Source organism: Pithys albifrons, chromosome 14 (genome assembly GCF_047495875.1).
Source record: "Pithys albifrons albifrons isolate INPA30051 chromosome 14, PitAlb_v1, whole genome shotgun sequence".
NCBI classification, from domain to species: Eukaryota; Metazoa; Chordata; class Aves; order Passeriformes; family Thamnophilidae; genus Pithys; species Pithys albifrons.
This window is the reverse complement of record NC_092471.1, coordinates 12023274-12045063: the sequence shown is the minus strand read 5'-3', so window position 1 is coordinate 12045063 and position 21790 is coordinate 12023274. Positions and strand designations below refer to the sequence as shown.

General features: G+C 44.9%; 1 protein-coding gene across 1 annotated transcript in view; it reads left to right on the top strand.

The window, feature by feature from the left end:
• Positions 1–21541, top strand: part of PSMD10 (proteasome 26S subunit, non-ATPase 10) — a 57462-nt gene extending 35921 nt beyond the window's left edge. Inside the window, exon 5 of the mRNA XM_071569632.1 lies at positions 21458–21541. Coding sequence (XP_071425733.1) covers positions 21458–21539 — 82 coding nt within the window. The 3' untranslated portion in view covers positions 21540–21541. The remainder of the gene's footprint in view (positions 1–21457) is intronic.
• The last annotated feature ends 249 nt before the right edge of the window (positions 21542–21790 follow it).

Genomic DNA, 21790 nt, shown 5'->3' with positions numbered 1-21790 from the left:
GTGTTTTGTGCTTTTGAACACACCACTTCATGCTGTCAAATGAATACAAGGTGATCTCATTCTTTATTTTAAACAATAGCTGGTTTTCACTTCTCTCTGTTTCAAGGAAATGCTTGAACATAAGAGGCCTCAGTGTTGACCTCAGCTGCTCCCTGCTCCAGGTAGGGGAAAATTGCTACAAATCCCTTTGCTTTGGCAATCTCCAGTTTAGAAATGAGACTAAAGCAGCCTCTGTATCTGAGCGTTGCTTTGCCTGCCCAAGTTTCACCTGGCTGAGAATCCTTTTCATTTAAATTCACACAACTGGCAGAGGGAATTGAGAAGCTCTTTCTGCATCCAGGCTCTGCAACTCGGCTGCCCTCTGAAGGAACCTGAGTTTAGTGAGACTCTGTGGCCTTTGTGGAATAGTATTTGTATATGCCATTAATTATTAATTAATGGTTGTATAGCTCACTTTGCCTCAGCTGCCCTTCTCTTGGCAAGTGTGTCATGGGGGCCCTGGTGGCAGCTGGAGCCTGGCTGTGCCTGCTGACAGCAGCTTCCCAACACTGCTCCAGCACCAGCTTCTCAAGGTGGGATGTGATGGGACATTTTCCTTGGGAAACTCTGGATTCCTCAAAGCTGAGCAAGGCTTTGGGAATGCTGCAGTTCATTAGGTGAGCAGGTTATTGTGAAGTGAACCAAGAATGACTACTGGGCTTAATGAGACTTTTCCTTTTGATTTCCAGGATCTTCCTACTGGAAAAAGGTTACTTGTTTACTTGGTTTTAATTCTCAGGAAGAATGATAAGATGCTTCATTTCCTGCTTTGTTAATAATCTCATTAGAGTTGTCTTAATTATTTTCATTACATTGAGTATGGCAGGACAATGATGTGATGAAGTTGTGGAGCAGAGGATCAGCAATCCTGAATAAAAGAGTGTGGAAAACTAGCTGAGATAAAACTAAGCACTTGTTTTGTCCTGCTTTTGATTTGCTTGTGGCAGGGCAGCAGTTATTCATCAGCTGATTGGGACCCAGATCCTGTAGCCAGGCAGCTTTACATATTGCTGTTCAAATTTTTTGGAAGCGCTTGTTTTCCTTCAGTGATCAAGTAGGCAGTGAGTTTGCAAAGCGGAGGGAAGTAATGGAAAATGAAACTGTCAGCAGCCTGTACATCGTGGGAGCAGCTGGGAAAGCAATTGCTCAGATGACTTCATCTCAAAAACACATGAATCTTAATAGTGTGTAGGGTGTAACCTTTGAAGAACGACTGTCTAATCCAGTTGTACACAGCAATTTGCTTCACACGAGCTAATGAAAGCAGTGGGGCAGCCCAGCCTGGCACAGTTACATCTCTGTCATGCAGCGGGGTTTGGCAGCAGGGTTTGGCAGCTGTGCAAACATGTCCTGTTGGTGGGGAGCCCACTGATCCGTGGCCGGTAGCTGTGGCACATTGCACACCAGCCCGTGCCCTCAGCCCAGCTCCCTCGTGTGTGCTGACAGCCAGGCTGTGTCCTGCAGGTTTCCTGAGTGTGGCCACGTCCTTGCACCTGATAGATTTCCCTGGGCCAGGCTGGCAGAGCCCCAGACACCACACAGTGTGTCCCCATGAGGCTCCATGGCACAGGTACCCATGGTGCTGCCCACCAGCCCCTCTCATCAGCTGCATCCCCTTGCCCAGCTGGGCTCCTCCTCCCCTCTGCACCCACAGAGCATTCAACTTGCTGCAACAATCTTGATTTACGAACTACCCTGTAAATCCCAGGCTCTCACAAGAAAAAAGCAAAAAGCCACAGGCTTATATGGATGTCCCCAAAGAATCAAATTACTTTGTAAAATTCTGAAAAGTACAGTTGGGCTCTTTTTGGTGTTTTTATCCCCAGATACTGAGTGTGGATTCTGTGCCAGAGATGATGTAAAACTCCTACTGGGTGGCCTTTTCTATAACGTTCAATAAGTGGTATGTTCTTGGAGCATGTAAGAAATGCTGAAAAGCTTCCAATTCTATAAGCAGACAGCCCCCAGAAAGAAAGAACAGCTGAAAACACAGTCCAGGGACTTATCTATCAGCACCACTGATGAGACTAGTATTGAATTAGCATGAGCTTTTCATTCTGCCCCTTTTCATTCTGCAGGTTAATGCCATGTATCCAGCTGGGACTGTTCTGTCACTGTCACTGTCTTTGCATCTCTACAAAAAGGTTTTTCAGTTCACTGTGATTTTGGGAGGCAGGTCACACCACAGTTGGCAACTGACCTGTAGCAGATAGGTTAGAGTGGTTGTACATTGCTAACAGTAATTACATGTAATTCAAGTGTCTTCCTGGGGCAGCAAGACTGTGACCTTGAAATGATCATTTGCAGCCTTGATTTGAGTCCTGTGGCATCAGTGAGATGTTGCATTGCTGGAGTCAGCCATGTGCACATTTGCTGTACAAAGCTGCAGTTTATCCTCTGTGTTTCATCATTAGAATATGTTGTATATGGGAGACACTGACCTAAGTTGCACCAGAATTGTCCAATTTATCATGAATAGTGTAATATTTAATGGTTTCTCCTAAATCTCTACCTCAGGGAGATTAAAGGTGAATAATGAATGACAAGAAAGGTCAGTTTCATTTGCTCTTTCTTTAAGAAAAAGCTGATTCTGTCCTTTTGATTGCATGGAAAAAGTCTTAAAATCATTCCCTAAAACAGCAAAAACCTGAGAGCGAATCAATGGTGGGCATAATTTTTATTTTTTAAAATGTATGGCCCAACTGAAGCATAGAGTGACCTTGAATATGTCATTGTGTGGCTTTAGAAAGGATTAAAAACTATTAGCAGTTCCTTGCAGTTTGAACTTTAAAGCCAACCAGCACAATGCCTCTTCCTGATTTTTCTACTTCAACATTGTATTACTCCTAATAATAGTAGCATAATTGATAATTAGTTGCTGATTTCTAGAAAGAAATTTATTTGAATAATATAATCTCTCTTGCAGGTCAAATGCCATTCATAGAGTGCTTGCATTTTTGCAAATGTTTCCTTTTGTAGAACACACACTGACCAAAGGGATAAACAAATGGTGTGGGAGTTCATCACAAGGGCTGGCTCTTCACGATTGAAAAGGATTTTTTTAGTTGTGATTGACCACAAATAAATGTGACATTTTTTATATGCCTTAAATCTGTTATCCCTTGTGTTGCAGCTTAATTTGCACTTCCAAAGAACATCAGTAAACCTTTCCTGTTTCCTTAGAAAATGCTATTTTTGCCATCCCATTCCTGTAAGCAAACTCATTTTGTCAGTAGTCCCTCAGGTCAAATACAGCAAAAGCAATGCTTTCTCTAAGCAAATATCAGCATAATGCATTTAGGCATTTTTGCATGTTTAATAATATAAAATCTGGCACAGTCCTGATTTATTCCATGCATGTTAAGTAAACAGCCTCTTCTGATATCCTTTTTTGCAACAAAAAAGCTTTACTTATATTAGTGGCTTAAAACCTCATTGGACTGTTTTGAGATGGAAATACACTCAGGTAAGTGTTTAAGCCTTGCTTGGATTGATGGAGCAAGGGAGAGAAGGAAGGGATACCTGTTCCATTGTAAGGGGACAGAAAAACATTCTGATATTTCATAATGAGAAATCATTTTTAAACTAATGTCCCCTTTTCATTTTTAAAGAGTTGTTCTTAAGAATTCTCCCTTCTCCTCTGGCTGCTTATTGAGGCACTAGACAACAAATGCATTTTGTCCTTTAAAGTTATGGTTACAAGCAGTTTTGAAACCTGTTTGAGCAGAGTTCTCACACTGATGCTTGGCAGTTCAGTGGGACTTCTCTCAAGACAGATGTTTACTTAACAGTACTTCAAAACTAACTGGGAAAATGTGGACTTTTAGCTCAAAATGAGTATGTCATTACGGGTCTGATGCAAAGCCCAGTAGAATCCATGGCCTGAGAGAGAGACAAGATGAGATAGGTTATGTTACATATGCGTGTTATATGGCACAAAAAAAGAAATTGCAGAGCTGAACGAAACTGTGACAAGGAGTCCTGTGGACCTGAAATGTCTGTGTGCCAAGTCCTGTGTTGGAGCAGAGCACAGTTTAATATTGTTAAGCAGCATTTCTGCTTAGATTTCCTGTTTTACATGACAGATCCATGACTAAACCCAGTCTCTGCTTATCCCAGAGGTTGGAGTAGGAAAATTTCTATTCCTTTTTTTGTATCTTGTGAACAGCTTTGCTTACCTTTCCTTTTGTGGTACCGTGGAGCTGTGTAGCCTTTATTTAAGACATGCTGTCATAACCAAAGACAAATACAGTTCTAAAATATGATTTGGACTGCTAGAGGGGCAGCAAATTCACTCACATTTGAAAGAATGTGAGAGAAGATTTATTGTTTGCTTGTTTTTAAAGGCATGCCAGGATGTGTTCCCAACAGGAGAGAACTTTGTATTATTTCCTCTTAGAACACAGTGCATGTTTAAAGCCAGTTAGCAGCAAACATGTATCTCTGAGGGCTTCCTGCTGACAAGAAGGGAGCACGCAGGGCATCCAGAGAGCAGGGATGGGACAGTGTGCAAAGGGATATCAGGCAGTGTCACTTAACTATAAAAAACACATTTCTGTCTGCAAATGGTAAATCTTTGCTAATTGTCTCTCTTTGAGAAGTTACCTTCTGCTCCATGTTGTCTTCTACTGTAAACTGAGTTAATGCATTTCTTGGAAGACAGAGAACAGATTTCTCAGGATTCTTGCCATAGGCATCATATGTCTGGCCTCAATCCTCAGTTCAGCACAGCAAACCTGGACCAACACAGGTGGTAAGACAAGTTGTGTGGTATTTCCTTTTCTGTGCTGGTTTCACTCTGTTGTAGCACTGCCCTCCACCTAGACATATATGGCCAGAAACAAATGTATTGCAAGCAGAGCAGTATGTCTATCACCATACAATCCATGCTGGTGTATTCCATGCACATGTGAACTCTCCTCTGTTTCCTTTAAAAACACTGATCAGTACCAGTCTTGACATATGGCTGGACGACTCAGGCGTGTTGGTCTGTTTTCCAAAAGGATTTTCTTTGTGCTTGCCAGGATGTGATTACTTGGCTTTCTGACCACTAGAATGAAATAAGCCTTAAAACTCACCAGTGGTCTCAAAGGAGTGTAGTTTGGGATCAGATTCATTTTGAAGCAAGAGTCCCTGGACATGTTCTCTCACTTTCATCTGCAGTTGATGGAAGATGAGGTGGAAGAAGGAGGTTCATGCTTTTCCTCACATTTTTTAGGATGGAGGGATTAATCTCTACAGGTGCCTGTGTTCCTCCATTTCTGTAGAGAAACCTCACTTCTGTAGCTCTTCTCACTGCAGAGAGAAGTCTGGAGCTCACCACAGTACCTGGTGCAGACTCAGGCCCCTCAGTTGCTCAAGCTGTGGGTGGCTGTGTGCACTTTGCCATCCCACTCTGCACTGGTAGCCAGGATGAATGTATAAAACCCATTGGCTTTGCTGCAAGCAATTAGTAACATCTTTCCCATGACTTGGGCCATGTGATTTGTAAGCCTCTGATACATGAGCCAATTTCTCTTTTAAAACTGTTATTACATTAAAAGAAAAAATCATCTTGCAGTGCCGAGCAAGATGGTATCAAAAATCTTTCATAGTTCTGTTGCCAACCAATACAGATTTATATCTTACAGCAGAAAGGACACAGAGCCTCAGTTTTCGATTAAAACAGCTCAGCTTTTCATCAGTAAAAATTGAGCTCCACAGTGCCAAATAAAATAAGGCCAGGTTCTTAGCTGGTTTAAACTGGATGAGCTCCATGTAGCATTACTTTACCTGTACTGAATTTTACTTGCTGAATTTTGGCTGTTACATGACTTTCCTTCTCTAACCAAGTAATACATCCAGCAGGATTGCAAGGGATATGTCTAAAAGGACACATTGCAATTCTGTACCTGTTCAGTCCTAGATTACCAGTTCCTGCACATGCAAGTAGGATCCTGCTCATACACAGATTTATCAGTGTTTTGGAGTGGTTTTTTCTCCTTTGGAGTCTCTATTTATGTTTTTGACTTGCTGGTGGAGCATTTGTCCTAGTGCACCAGGGATTTTATTTTTTTCTTTATTCTGGCAAGCTGTAAACTAAAATTTCAACACCCAGTAAACAAAATTGAGAGGCAGTTTCTTCTCAGTAAAATAATTTGGTGATAAGACAATGATAAAGAAATGGCATCTCCAAAGCACCATGTTCTTCCTTTGGTGCTTCCAGTAATTTCAGCACTGCAGTTATGTAGCTGCGGAGAAAAGTTACAGAGGCCCACTGGGGTTGCAAAAATTTGAATGAAACCCCTACTGAAATAGTTGCTGGTGGTTTTCTCATGCTTCCACATTTAGTTCCTCAAACAGAGCCAAATTGTGAAGAAATACCGAGAGCATTAATCATACTATTTTATACCTTTCAGCTATCTTTTGGCAGCCTTTTGAAAGTCACAGCTAAAAATACTGAAAACACTCTAGGCTTAATGCAATGTGAGTTAAGGAAAAGGATAGCATAGAAAGAAAAAGCCTGAGAGCAACAGATTGTGTTATGGCTCTACTTATGGAGGTCCCAGCATAGGCAAGACAACAAAGGAACTGTTCACCCAAGCTAAAGGTGCACCTCATCTAAAGAGGAGTCATACATTGTACTCTGAAAAGTCATGTAGGTTTTGAGAGAGTTTTCTCCATGATGGGAATGTGAATGAACAAGTGCTTTTGTGGTGGGTTGACCTTGGCTGGATGCCAGGTGCCCACCAAACTGCTCTATCACTGCCTTCCTCAGCAGGACAGGAAGGGGTGGAGGAAAATAAGATGGAAAAAAATCTGTGGGTCAAAATGAAAGCAGTTTAATAAAGCAAAGGCAAGAGTGGCACATGGAAGTGAAGGAAACCAAAAGATTTATTCCCTACTTCCCATCAGCAGGCGATGCCCAGACACTTCCCAGGAAACAGGGCAGTACACACAGCAGTCGTTCTGGAAGACAAAGTCATGGTAATGAATGACATAGGGACAGGCAGCAATCAGCATCTCTCTGACTCAGAACACCTCCTGGTACTTTAAGCTCAATAGCCCAAACCTTAGACTTGAATCAGCAGTTCATTTTGGGATACAAACCATGAAAGCCTAAATAGAGATCAGCAAGTAAATCCATTTTTTCCCCACCTCTGCCTACTATTCAGTGTTTTACGTGGCTTCTGCCAGTTGTTCTCCCAAAGATATTCGAAGACTGAAGGCTGAGAAAAGCATGGGAGGCACTGGCTATGGTAATATGAGGCACTTCACTGATTTTACAGGCTGTTGTAAAGTTGTCCTCATGTGACTGTATTTACTCATTTCCAAGTCACATTTTTCTCTATCATTGAACAGGACTGGCCAGAAATAAACCCTACACTAAGCTGTTCCTGCCTCCACTTGATGCAGAGGCACTGACTGTCCAGCACCTAGAAACTCAAACTCCTAATGATGTCAAAGTGACTAGTTTTGCTTTAGCCTTCTCTGTTGTAGGAGACGAAAACTGGGAGAGCTGCTGCGTCTGCAGTGGGTCAGGACAGCAGGGCCTGCCCATAGCTGTGTGTTGCTATCTGTGCCCACTCCTTGCCTCAGTGCTGCATCTTTTCAGGGCTGCACTGCTTTTTCCCTAGTGTGGCACTATTCCATTGTATACTACCATGGCCAAATTGGCAAAGTGGGCATGTTCCCCAGGTCTCCTGGAGCTTCCTGATTTCTCCTCCTCGCCCAAGATCTGTAACTGCACCTTGTGTCTCTCTTCTTGGGGACAGCCTTGGTGTGAGGGGACGGAGAGCGGCGGGGCACTGAGATGGGCAGCATCATGGGGTTAGATTGACTTATGGAGGTCAACAGCAGGAATTGGATTTGCTGGAAATGTACCTTAAAGTCCTGACTTGGAGCTTAAATTTTGCTGGCTTGGGTTCGAACAGAGGTGGTGGAGGGTTCGCTCTGCATTATCTGCCCGATTTGAGGACCAGAATACCCACTGGTCCCCAGCATCCCTCCCTAATACCCATCAGGCATGGACCAAGGGGAAAGGGATGGGGTTTGTTCAAGGAGACAACTCCACCATCCCGAGAGATGGGGCGGCTGCTCTGCAGCGCTGCCCCGAGTCCTGGGGCTGCCTCCCTGCTGGGGCTGAGGTGGCCTTGCTGCTCACACCTTCTCTCCAAACGCGTTACACCTGTTCTCTGAACAATTTACACCTCTCCTAAAGACTTACAGCCTCCTCTCCTAACACCTTGGCTTTCCAGGTGGGTCCTGCATTGGCTGAACCAAAGGTGGCACTAGTTACTTTGTCTTTACAATTCAAAATGTAAAATGAGACAAACAATATTCGGGAAGACTGAAAAGATCCCGAGTCCAGGCAGCCTCCAAACCCAAAGTACTCTCGCTCCTTTCCCGTACCAGGTTTTCCGCGGTGCTGCCGGGCGGGACAGGCACGGCCCCTTGCCGGGATAACCCCCGCCCCCGTCCCGGGATAGTCCCGTCCCGGGATAGCCCCGCCCTGGGATAACCCGGCCCCCGCCCCGGGCCGCCGAGGGCAGGTAAGAGATGCTGGGGCTCCGCTGTCCGCAGCGCCGTCCCGCTGTCCGTGGGGATGGGAGTGCGGTCCCTGCGCCGGGCTCGGCAGCGGCGGCGGGTCTGAGAGCTCGGGCTCCGTGTCCCGGCAGTGGTGCCTGCCGGACCTCGCTGGCCGGGCGGGAGCGGAGGCACCGCTGCCCTTGCTGCGGGGCCGGTGTCGGAGCTGGCCGTGCCCGGGAGGATCCGGCGCTCCCCTCCGGGCGCGGGGCAGGGTGTGCTGTCGGGGGGACCGTGCGCTGGGCACGCGTGTCCCGACAGCGGGTGGGACTGTGGGGCTGCACAGCGGGCAGGGGCAGGACACGGGGTAGCCCCTCGTCGCCTCGACAGCCGTGGCGGGGAGCGGCGGTGCCGGTGGGCAGCGTGGGTGCTTCGCGGCACCGCTCGGGGGTAGGGAAGTGTCTCGCTCAGTGGCCGCGCAGGGTCAGGCAGGGGTGGCACCGGGACACTGTGCCTTCCATGGCCCTTCAGGGGATGGCTCGAGGCTGATTCCACAGAACAGACTAGCAGGGCATCACACCTGTGGGTCTGGTCAGAACTCGGGGCTGTTACCTAAATAAAAGTGTTTTATCTTGCATCAATGAATTGCGTTGTCAAGGCCTCTTGCAATTAGTCATAGGGTGGTTTTGTGCCATCTGTGAAAATTAAGTTTGTGAGGTGGCCGTTGGTTTTAAAAGGACAGATTATAGAATCATAGAATGTATTGGGTTGGAAGGGACATTAAAGACCATTTCGTTCCAGCCCCCTGCTGTAAGCAGGGACACCTTATGCTGGACCAGGTTGCTGAAAGCCCCATCCAACCTGGCCTTGAACAATTCCAGGGATGGGGCATCCACAACTTTCTCTGTAGAGAAAACCTGACATGAAAAGCTCTTTAAAAAAGGAAAAGCCTACAAAATAGGGAGTACTTCTGATGCTTGATATTCTACTTTATTATTGCTTCCAACTACGTATTCTAAATTACCTGTGAAAACCTGGAACATCATGTATCACTTTCCTGTGACTTCTCCTTCTGTTTTGCCTGTATTTTCATAGTCTCTCCCCTCCATCCTGGCTTCATTTACTTCCTTATTCATGCTTCATTGTTGTAAATATTTGGCATGGTGACAAAAGCAGCATTTATTAATTTCTAGTCCCTTTGCAGCCAACTCTCCAGCGTGATCGATGCTGTTGTATAAGCCATGGTAACCTATGGCCATTTCTATTTGGCTTGCTATGTCTTTTTTCCTATTTCTTTGGCAGTGAGTTATTTTTATATATAAAATAGCTTTCAGTGGAGCTTATTAACACTGCGGATTTTATAGATGGTTCTGGACCCCCTGAATCTCTGGCCGCAGGGCAGACCCCAGGGTATGGTTGGGAGGGTGGAGATCTACTGACTTACCCCTGTCAAACTTCTGTGAGGGTGTCAGCAGGCAGGTATTGGTTGGTTTTGAGGGCTGAACCCATCTCCTTTACCTCCTTCCCTGTTCCACCTTTGGCAGAATATCTAAGAAACTCCATGTGGTGACCCAAGTTTCTGCTCTCCTGCACAATTCTGTAATTGAAGAAGTGCAAACTTGTTTTTGACTCCTGAACTCATAAATCATTTCCCTTTAATGGGCCTCCATTCCTGGGAAAAAGGCAGCCCTTGCCACAGTACGGCACGACGTGGACAAAGTGTTCATTGTACATCAGGCTCGCTTTGATTGCATTTAAATCAATATTGTTATCTCCATTCAGAGATGTAGCAGGGGAGAAAAACAATAATAAATGTTTGCAACAAAGCTCAGAGAAGTACAAGGCTGCCCTGAGCTGTTAACAGGCAGCAGTGCCTGAGAGAAAAGAGAGTCTGTTAGTGACTCTTGAATCAAAAGCAAGTTACTTTTTTGCTAATTAAACCTAATGGTACAGTTTGTCTTGGAGGACCAAAACAGATGCGCTTAGGACAGCAGTTCAGTGGAGCTCACCCACAGATTACTGCTGGGAACTTCTCTAGGTGTCTGCTTGGATAAGCCTCCATCACTCCAGCAGGTTCAGCCCAAGCTGCTGCCTTCTCACAGACCTGCAGCTTGCTGAGCTCAGTGGAGCACAGCGGCAGCAGTGTGGGCAGGTGTCTTACCCTCTGCAGTGTAATGTGCACTTCATACAACAGCATGTCATACAGTTGTGTCTGGGCAGAATTATACTTGTCATTGCTCACATAAATCTCCAAATCTTATTTGGCTTGAGCACTTAGAAATAAAACTACATTGTTCAACAGTTCAGGTGATCTTGTTATTCTTATCCAAAAAGTCTGTTTTCCCCAGCTCCTTGCAAGATTTGCTAAGTATTCATAGAGCTGCACAGATGGAAGAAACACCTTGTCTGCACAAGAAAGTGGTACCAGATGATCATCTGATACTGGTTTTATTTTTAGTCATTTAATTAAATTGGTGCAATCTGTGTTTGGACTTCTCACTTGAGTTTGCTGAAACTTTTATTTTAGGCTAAACTAACTGACAGGCCATGTCCACATGGAGATCTGTACGTTTAAGCATATATGTTTATAGGTGTGCCTGTAGCTAATTAATGTATTGCAACGTTTTCCTGTAGAAAAAAACTAATATAAGAACTGTGGCTTTGTTGAAATCAGTGTGGCATGTGATCTATTTAATTATTAATTTTCTCGTGAGTTGAGAGTGCCCATCTGTGACAGAATTAGCCTCCTCATGGCTGTGGGTGTTGCATGTCACCCTTCACATGGTAGACTTAAATACAGAGTCTTTCACCTGCCTCTGAGCACTGCAGAGGACAGAGAGCAGAAGCAGCTGCTTTTTTTCTTCATATAGGAACAAGGGCTGGCAGGACCTCTTGTCCTACTCAAGTCATCCAGCTCCTAGAGCATGTACATGGCTCCAATAAGTGAATTAATGACTGATTCTGTGTTTGCATTGGAAAGTTGCATTATTCCTTGAAAGAAGTGACCAGTTAAAAAATATTCCCATGTATTACTTTTTCTCATAGAACAGTATCTGAAAGCAGGTGATGTTGCAGCTTCAGCAATGGACTTACTCTCCCCGGAGTTTCCTTTCACTGTATGTCAGGGTGACAAAGTAAAACAGCTTTATTTAAAATTTTAGTGTAGAGCATTTCTGTACTTGAACCAGGCACAGCACAGACCTGTCCAGGCCCCAGTGCCTGCTTGGGAATTAGAAGAGAAGAAGGTGTGGATCCCAAATCAGGCATGGACCTGAGCATCATTTTTCTCCCTTTTCATGATGTGGGGGGTGACCCCAGCCTCTGGACAGAGCACCTCTGTGCTTTGGCAGCACAAACTAGAAACTGCAGATTAGGGGTTTACTTCTTAGAATGTTGTATTCAAAACTCCTTTTCCCAGATGTTGGAGGGAATTTTACCTTCCAAATATTTTAAGCAGTAATGAGATGAACCCTACTGTTTTTCAGTTACTCTCACTGCAGTTTTGAGTTACTTCAGAATCATCCAGGCATGGTTGAGGCTTAAAAATAATCATTCACTAGAAGGAAGGATCCCTCAGTATGCAAAGTTTCCTAAACAAACAGTGTTGGTTTCCCTCGGGATTTATCACCACTCTGCCTCATCGAGCTCAGCAGGAACAGGAGTACAAAGGAATTGGGCCCCACATATTTTTAACTTCCCACCCGGTTACAAAACGAGGGGTTTTGGTGTTGGGTTTTTTAATGAAATGGCTTCTGATTCTGAGGGCTCCTGGCCAGCTCCTCACGGCTGGGTGGGTGCTGCAAGCTCACAGTTGCTGGGGCATAACAATCAGGGTCAGGAAAGGAATTAATGACATGTCACCACTGCAGGCAAACATGGAGAAATTATGTTTGGAGGGAAGCAAAGTTGAGGTCAGCAAATATTTTTCTGGGTCAAAAATAAAAGCCAGAAGTTCTGCTGGGTGGTTGCTTTTTTCTTCATCTTCCACTCCTGCAGTTTCTTTCTTTGAACTCAGCCAAAACTTATCATCTGTCTCCCCTTTTTCATATTGAAAATATCCAGGTTGTGAGGATGAGTGAGGGACAAAGGGTGACAGGGATGATTAGTCTAAATATATAACTTTCACCTGCAGTGGTCTGGCTTTGAGCTGCTAATTGCACAGTTTTAGATGCCATATATTTATATATTGTTGGCTTTTCAAGTAAAACAGCTGAGAAGATGCTTTTAGGAGTACCCTTCATACCACCTAATGTCTAGAAACTGCTAGTGGGACAGCTGAGTTCCTTAAAGCTGATCTAATGTGTCAGTTCTCCCTTGGCTTAGAGGGAAGCCTGGACACCAGGATATTTCTCTGATGGAAAGAGCCATCAGTGCAGCAGACACGCAGCACCACATGTGTGACAAGCCCTAAGATGGCTCACAGCTAAGCTGTGGGGATGAAGGCTTTTACAAACTAATAAAGAGGGAGTGCAAATTCTTATAAAACTTGGTTTTTTGAGGGTGTAGGTACAGATTTAGAGTGAACCTCAGCACAAGCCTCTGCCCCCCAGCCCAAAGCCAAGTGTGTTTGGTGGAGATGTGGGAGTGTTTCCCTGTTCCCCACAAAGCTCCTGCTGCACTGGGGCTGAACGGAGGCAGAGTGGGTCTGTCAGGGGGACAGACACAGCCAGGTCCCAGCTCCTCTCTTGCAGCTGGGAAGGGACCATCCATCCTTGTTCACTGGGAATTTAGGGGATTTCTTGGTGGATGGGGTGTTAGGGGATTTCTCAGTGTCTCAGGTGGCTGTCCTTGTTTATTTGGGTTCAGGCAATCTGCATAATGACAATGAACTACATCCTGCAAGTTCTGCAAATAGTTCCCACCTATGAAATAAACAGAACTCTTAAATATTTAAACTATAGCATTGGATTAACAGTTTATTACTAGTAGAAGGACTGGTTGCCTGTAAGGAGTCTGAATCACGCTTCTCCTCTGATGAGGTTTTTTATTTTGGTGATGCTGGCTCTAGGAAATAATGATTAAGACTGAGAAGCTCAGTCTTTTGTTTACCCTAGGTGGTAACCCTAGGATGGTTCATTTAATTAAAAATGGTTAAACGGAAGTAAATTGTGTGTAATGCAAATTCCACCCATACAGTGCCTTGCTGGGAGATGAGTAAAGCTCAGTGGAGATAATTATTCATGTGGTGGTTTTGTTGCATTGGGTAGAAATGCACAGGGGAGGAAAAATCCTTATGCATCCTTTTTTACAAAAGGAAATTGAAGCCTTAACTGAGCCATCTGTAATATTGTGGGTCTCAGATATTGTGGAATTTCTGAGGCTGGGTGCAAATAAGCAGAGTTCACCCACTTCTGATGTGGTCAGTGGAGCATTTCCTCAGTTACACATTCCCCGTGTGCGCTCAGTAGGGGAGTTTGCTCAGTTTTTTGGCTTAGCATTGTATTGTTCTAAAATATCTTCTAGTGGCTGCTCTCAAGGGGCTGGGCTAGAAACCTGCTTACTCTGATAAATTCTTGCAATTCCTCAGCACCTAGGAACATCTCAGGGCCATTCCTGATCAATGGACATCCTTCACTAAGGCTGCCCAAGGGGAGGGGGAGGTGAAAGATTTTCATAAAACAGCAGAGATTCTCTATAATGTTGGATATTATTGGAAAGTGTAATATGAGACAATGACTGAATCTGGAAGAAACCACTTGGGGCTGTGCTCACAATGAACTGAGCAGTATTTTTTTGTTCTGGGATGCATAATGGAGCAGGGAGCCATCACTAGTGTCAGAGCTGCTGCCTCCTTGCTGCTCCTCAGGGCCTGCCAAAGCTGCCCTCAGTGGGGGGTTATTGGCAGGCAACAGCTGTTCATCGTTTTGTCTGAGGTGGGAATGGTACATCATGTCATGCAAAGCCCTCACTGAACAGAAAAAGTCTTTAAAGTCTGTGAGTCGTTGAACTTGAGTAATTCTGGCATTTGTGCCTGGCTTTACCAGAATTTGGCCTTGACATTCTCTGTGTGATGGTAACAGATGCATTTCTATGTCGGCTGCTCTGGAAGACCACAATTGCCTGCTTTGTTTGAAGTTGCTCTTTATCTTATCAGCTGTCTCTCATGTGAAGGCCATTGCTATATGACTTAGCTGCTTAAGAGGTTTTTGGGTAGGAACAGTAGACCTTTCTCTCATTTCACTGGGACAAGTCATTGCAGTCAGTGCAGCCAGAGCATTTTTAGTGGAATAGCGTTCCAGAAAATAACTATATTAAATATATTCTCTGTTCTCATAGCTTACAGCTGCTCTTGGTCTGTGAAGGACTAGACAGTCTAGAGCTGCAAGTGGCATATTGCAAATAATGCACCTCAGAAGAGCTGTCACGATGCTGTGGAGCTTCACTTTGCAATGGCTAAACAAAAGGCAGGTGTTTTATATATTTATTTCATTACATTGAAGGGGGGAGATGTGAGCACAGGGAGGAAGAAGGAGGGTTAGTGGTGTGAGTGCAGACACAGGCAGAGCACGTCTGGGTAGTGGTGCCTGCTGCTCAGCCTTTTCAGTAGGACAGCCCTCAGCTGCCTTAGGAGCACTTCACAGTTTCCAGCAAGTTCATACTTTACGTGCAGTGTTTGTAGGCTTATGCAATACTGTTCCTACCTGTATTTTTTCACCTTGAGGGCTTGTCCATGTGTAAAAGGGAGCACTTACATCAGTTATAAGTGAGGTCAAAGTGAAACTCAGCATGGACAGGAGGTTTTCTGCTAGTTTTCTGCCCATTATTCCCAAAGACCATCCTTTATTCTGATTTTTATTTAATTTCTGCTGGTAAAGGACATCCATTAAATGTCATAGTATTGTGAGCATTATGTGGCTGTCAGTTTTTTGCCTGTAACATAATTATGGCAATGCCTCTGCATATTTCACTGATCTTCACAGAAGAAATTAAATGGGAGGAAGGGTGGGGCTGGACCTTCCAGCATGAGACAGAGGCAGGTACAAGGCTGATCACAGACCCTACAGCTGTAGCAGTTTTAGTACTAAGTCTTTCTTGTCCTTTTAATTACAGCATATACTGGGAACTGCAGTGTGACTGTGGGTGCCAGGACCACATCCATCATTCTTAATACAATGCTATGCTTGGGTTTGACCTGCCCTACAAGAGCTGTCTTGACTAATAAGGGTATTGGGAAGTGTCCACACATTGTAAAGCTAAAGGTGGTTATTTCCTTACATTGTGGCATGATATATGATAAAGAGGTATGGACAGATGCAAGCAGCCTTTCCAGCTTGCTGCTATTTTCATCTGGCTATGAATAGCCTTGAGATCAGTATTACCTGTTCCAGGTTTTATGTTTTGGGTTGGGAGGTTTTCATATCTTTATTACATGGACCTGTGTGCAGCTCCTGGTCTCAAAGGGTGAGATCTGTCTTGATGGTCCTATGCTCACTGTGATGAAATTGAGGTGTTAAACACTGGGTCCTGACAACCAAATAGGCAGGTTCCAGTTCCTAAGTTCATCCTCTTCCTTTCTATGCAATGCAGCATCTAGTCAGTGAAAGCTGCTTGGCCCGTGGTGTGTATCATTAATCCATGCACATCCCAGTGCTGAAAAAGATGTGCAGAATTTGGAAGGAAAGGTGCACGCTGAGAAATCAGAACTGACACTGGAGTGCCCTGCAGATGGACTACAGGAAATTCCTGTCTGTAGGCAGATGACATCAAGAGCACTGAGCTGGTACTGTGCATCTGAGCAGTTTGCACTTGACTTAGTTAGGAAGAGCATTATCAGTTCAGTTTTGAGCTGGAGCTGAGTTAAACCTCCCAGAAATAAAATGACAATGCAGCACAAAGAAGGTGGCAGACCCTTCAGCGTGAGGCTGTTTCATGCCTGCTAGAATAAACAAGCATTTTGTTTTCACCTGATGAAACTGATTGAAACAGAGTTACTTTAAAAAACCCAAACAACTCCCCAAACAACACGCTTCTCCACTAATAGAAAGAAAAACTTGAGAGGATATATTAATTCAGACAAGATGTCTGCAACATACCTCCTTTCATAAATAGCTCTTACTGCTGCAGAAACCCTACATGGGTTTAGTCAAACTATTTATTTGGAGAGCACTCCAGAACTACTACACCATCCTAAGCTTTTCTATGTGGGCGCAGCTGCAGAGCCATGACCTGTGTGGCCAGCAGTGAGAGGAGGCAGGCACGGGAATTTGGTTGGGTTGGATCACGTGTGGGGACACTGCAGAGTGCTGAGGAACAAGGAAATGAACATTGTCCCAGCTGTCTCAGGGTACTTTCACTTGGTGTGCCCCAAGGCAGGTGTGCTCTCTGCTTGGGGATGTTGCTCTCTGCTGAGAAAGGTTGGTGTATGCCCCTTCGCTTTTAAGGGTTAGATTTTGGGCTGGTGCTGGGGGAATGCCTGTCACACTGCCACTTGATGCTTTACTGAAGGTAGAAGGGGGCAGCTGTGGACAGATCACACATTTCCATGTCTCAGCTGGTGTAAACTGGAGTCTTCCCAGATCCATGATCCACACCTGGCCTTTCCCTGGCTGTCAGCCTCAAAACATGTGGGACTGCTGTTCTCCCTGAGTGGCACTGCGCTTTGTTGGTGCACAGTCCAAGCAGCTGACAAAGAGAAGGCTTATTCCTTTTATTAGGATCCTTCTTAGATTTCTGCAGGTGATCAGAGCTCTCCTCTCTGCAGGGGCTTGGCCGAGCTGTTTGCTGTGCCCATGTGAAGGCTGGCATTGCCTGTCTCCCTCCTGGCTGCAGAGCTACAGCTGGGCACAGCTTGCACCACCTCTCCTGGCACTGCAAGGCCAGTCTTGTAGGTGAAGATTCCAGGGGCTGCAGCTGTTTGAAAGAGCCTTTTTGCACCTGAACACTCTTAAGCAGTTCTGTGATAAACCAGATGGAGGACTGAGAAGGGTGGGAAGAATGAGCAAAGCTCCCTGAGTAACACCTGGAATGAGCAAACAACAAACTTCCTTTCGCTGGAAAGACAAACCATGGCTGAAACACAGGTCTGCAAAATGCTCAGCATGGTGCCTGTGGGCGCAAAGTGATTTTTATTGGGTTTTCTACTAAAATATTTGAGGTTATCGAAGGAAACAAGCAAGTGGCAGGTCAAACAGATCAAGGGCAGGTACATTTGTGTTTAAAGTGTAGTGAGGCTGTGGGACTGTAGGGCTTTGAGGATAGTTCAAATGCTTAAAATTAATGTGAGTTCAGAAAGTACTTAGAAAAATCTGTGAAAGCAGAGGCATTGCTCCTGTTTCAGGGCATCCCTGCCTGGTACTTTGCAGGAAGCTGGAGCACAGCACAGCTCTTGGGCCATAAGCTGTTAACACCTTGTTGAAGATAAACTGGAGCTTTACAGGGACTTTCAGTGTAGCTGTATGTGGCCTGTCCTGTATTTTTAAACTGGACACTGACAATCGGTTGGGAAATTACATGTACACATCCATTATGCCCTTTTAATGGATCAGGCCTCAGTTCTCCACCCATGCTCGGGCTCTGTGTTTGACAAGCTGCACAGCAGTGTAACACACCATTACGGATCTTCCCTGGGGACTGGAGCATTGGCTTCTTCCTGGGGAGGTGGCCACAAGAAATCAAAAGCTATCACAGTAAGAGATGCAGCCAGTTATGCCACGTGGTGGGTCCTGCTGCTGCTTGTCTCCTCACCCCTCCACACCCAGCATTTGTCAACACAGCTGAGCGTGCAAGTTGATCTTTGTGATGTTCTCTTCCCCAGAAAAGCAGTTGGAGGAAACAAAGTCCTTTGGACATCCAGTGTGCTCCCCTGCTCAGGTTTGTGGTCTTTCCTGTAGCCATGATAATCAATTTTTCCCATTTTTTGCTGTGACAGTGATAGGACCCATCAGGGTTGCTCCTCCTGCGCTGGGGGGATGTGGTGGTGCAGCACCTGAGGGCAGCCTGAACTTGCTTTGCATGTTGTGCTGCAGGCTTTGGGCTTTTCCAGGCACAAACAATTCACTCTTTCAAGGCTCTCCATTTTGCTCCTGTTGACAGAAAGTAATCCTGACCTATGAAGGCTCTCCTACTGGCAAGAGGGAAGGAGAGTGAAACTTTCTTTTTGCTTGTCACAGTTGGTCCAAAACCAGTTTACATCAGTGGGCCAAAAAAGTTCTTGCACTGAAGAAGTCCCGCTCTGGGGTAAAATCTGCCCCAGCACTGCACAATGACTCCCATCACTGCCCTACAAACCTGCAAGGCTTTTGTGTTTCCCTTCCCTGCTGTTTGCAGAGGTAGCGAGGCAAGGGCTGGGCAGAACATGCAGAAGGCATCTCTGTCTGTGTGGGACCCACAGGGTCCTGGCTTTCTTATGGATCTGTTGGTTTAGGTGTTTGTACTGCATCATGTCTGAACTGTTTATTAACAATGCTTTGATAGGGGAGAGGATTATGTGGAATCTCACAGGGCAGATCAAAGCTGTGTGGTGCTGCTTCAGAAGTGGAGGTATGAGCTGGGGGATTAGGCAGTCGAGGGGAGCAGGTGATGGTTGGGCACAGTGAGTGCCTGCCTTATAACATGCTGTACCTCTCAGTTGATTCTTATCCTTAATCTATTGCACTTGCACACCCAAGTAAACAAATAACACACTCTCCCTTATTGCTGTGTACCTGAGTGGTTAATGGTGGGGCTCTCCTGTTTCAAGCCCTTGCAGTGCCCAGGACAGGACAGCATGGGGCACCCACCAGAGGCTGCAAAGCTGAAATGGCTGCAGGGACAGCCCTGTGGCCATGCTGCACATGCAGATCATTCCCCAGCCTTGCCTACTCCTGCAGCTCTGGGTCAGCAGTTTGGCAGCTCCTGAGACTTCCAGCAAAACCTCCAGGTGGAGTGATCTTCTGAACCAACTCACTTTCCCACAGTGTGTTCATTGAGTGGTTTGATTTTTAACTATATAAAACAAAGGAAGGAGTTGACTGTTTGATTTCTGTAAACCTTTTCCTTCTGTAGCTATTCCAGTAAGATAATACATTTTCCTGGGAAAAAAGGCTCTTTACAAAGAAGTAGCTTTTATTCCTAAGAAGTAGCTTTTCTTTTTGACAACCATACTGAGGAATAAATATGAGTCTTCACTGAAAATGTTTCCTGAAGTAGTTTCAGCCCACATGTCATGGGTTTGTTAAAAATAAATAAAAGTTCTCAAGAAGCAAATACTGTGAAATGTCCCTAGATACCTTTTTAAAAATAAAATCTGTCCCAGAAATTTCTGTGAATGTCTTTGTAGGAATAGGATTGTGCCTGAGAGCCAGAGAGAGTGGATGGTTGGCACCAAGCATGGAAGAGCCATGCCAAGCTGGATGAAACGTAGGTTTAAACAGTAGAGATTCATCAGGGATTTTTTTGCTCTTTCTGTTTTAACTATTTAGACTGGTATTGATAGTTTCTCAGATTATAGAAGTTATAAATGTAGGGTGACAAGCACAGCCATATGTGCCTTAAAGAAATATGAAATGTTTTGTCCTTTCCTCCAACAATTTTTACAAAAAAACAGAGTTGACAATGCCCATTCATTTTATGAGCTTTCTCATGCAGTGTTCTGTGTTTTGTGGTATTTCTTTGGAAGCATTAATGTCAGATATCTATTCTTTCTTCTAAGATGTTTCACCATTATGAAAAAGGCAAATGTTTGGAAATGTATCATCCATAAAATAATGTAAATCTGTGAAATTATGTCAAATAAGCAAAGCTCGGCTGAAGTGCTTTTTCTCAATTTTGGGTATGTCAGTTGATAGAGGAAGTGCATTATGTAGAGTCAACCCAAAGAAGTGTCAAAAGTGCTGAAAACCTGAGAAACCTGAAGGAGCTGTGGTTGGTTATTGTGGAGGCTGAAGTGTCAAACCTGTGGGAGTGGCTGCAAAAGGAGCATCCCTGGGATAGCCAGGACAAACTGACATCTATCTGGGAGATCTGGGGTAGGCAATAGGAAGAAGTTGCTTGCTATCAGTTAGCAAAGCGCTGAAATAGGTGTCCCAGAAGGGCTGAGGTTGGTGTTTTCACAGGGACAGGTTAGACAGAGAGTAAGGGTGATACAGGTATTGAGGCTGGGAATGGGCCTGAGGACTTCAGATCATGTCTGCCTTGAAAGGTGGGATTTATTAATTTTTAATGACCTGACTCCCAAGGCTGTGGCTTTGAGAGAAATAGCAAAGTATGATGAAACTCACAATCAGCTGATAGGCTTGGAAACAGTGGAAAAATTCCATCTGGTGAGCTAGAAACTGCCTACATGGACAGGAGCAGAACTTCTGCTCCTTTGAAGGTTTGCCTCACTGCCCTCAAGTTGGCCAGGAGAGGGAAAAGGAATAAAGTAGCAGAGCAGTGCTTGATTTATTTTTCCTCCACGCCCTGCAGCCTCTGGCCATTTTTGCTGTCTGATGAAACACAAAGTGATCTGCACCAGCACTGTTTGAATAGCAAATATCAATGCAGCATAAAGCAAAGGGCACATATATTAGAAAATGAGCCGTCTCTGCTATTTCATAGCATAACATGCAGCAGTAACACTTGCAGTTTGCTGTTCTGTCCTTTTCTGGTTGCTTTACAAAGGCTGGCTGCATATCCTTAGTCTCATTTAGGACAGAAAGAAGTGAGGAAAAGAAGAATAGAGGCAAAAAACCAACTAAGCAATTTGGTAATTTATATCCATGTTTTGCTTGTAGCATGCTGAGTCAACTGTTTACCTGTTAGTAGGAAAGCAGCTAAAGTAAAACATTGTCTTGGTTAGGTTTAACCCACGTGAGGAACTGTAGGGCTGGGAGGAAAGTAGAGCAGCTTGTTTTGGAACTTGTGCTGGAGAACAAATAAAAACCCCCAATGTACACATTCAGTTACCATATGTCACGCTTATCATAAAAGGCATCTCAATGTTATTTCTTTGCAGGATGCTTGAACTCCACGGAGGCAGACTTGCCTGTGGAAGAAAGCGCATGCCAGAGGTGCTGGGGTTGCCGCTGGTGAGATGAGCTTTGGTGCCTGTTGAGGCAGCCGTGGCGCGGAGAGCTCGCTCCTTCCCGTGCTCGCCTGCTTGACTGACGTTGGCTTCCAGATCGCTGCAACTGTGCCTGAAGAAAAGCAAAGGAGCATAATTCTGCTGAGAGAATTTTCCTGGCAGGGGAAGACATGCAGTGCAGAGAAATGTGCCAGCTGAGAGCCTGGAAGGGCAAGTCCAGGTGCTAATGCAGGTTCCACCCAAGCCGTGCTGTGGTGAAGTCCT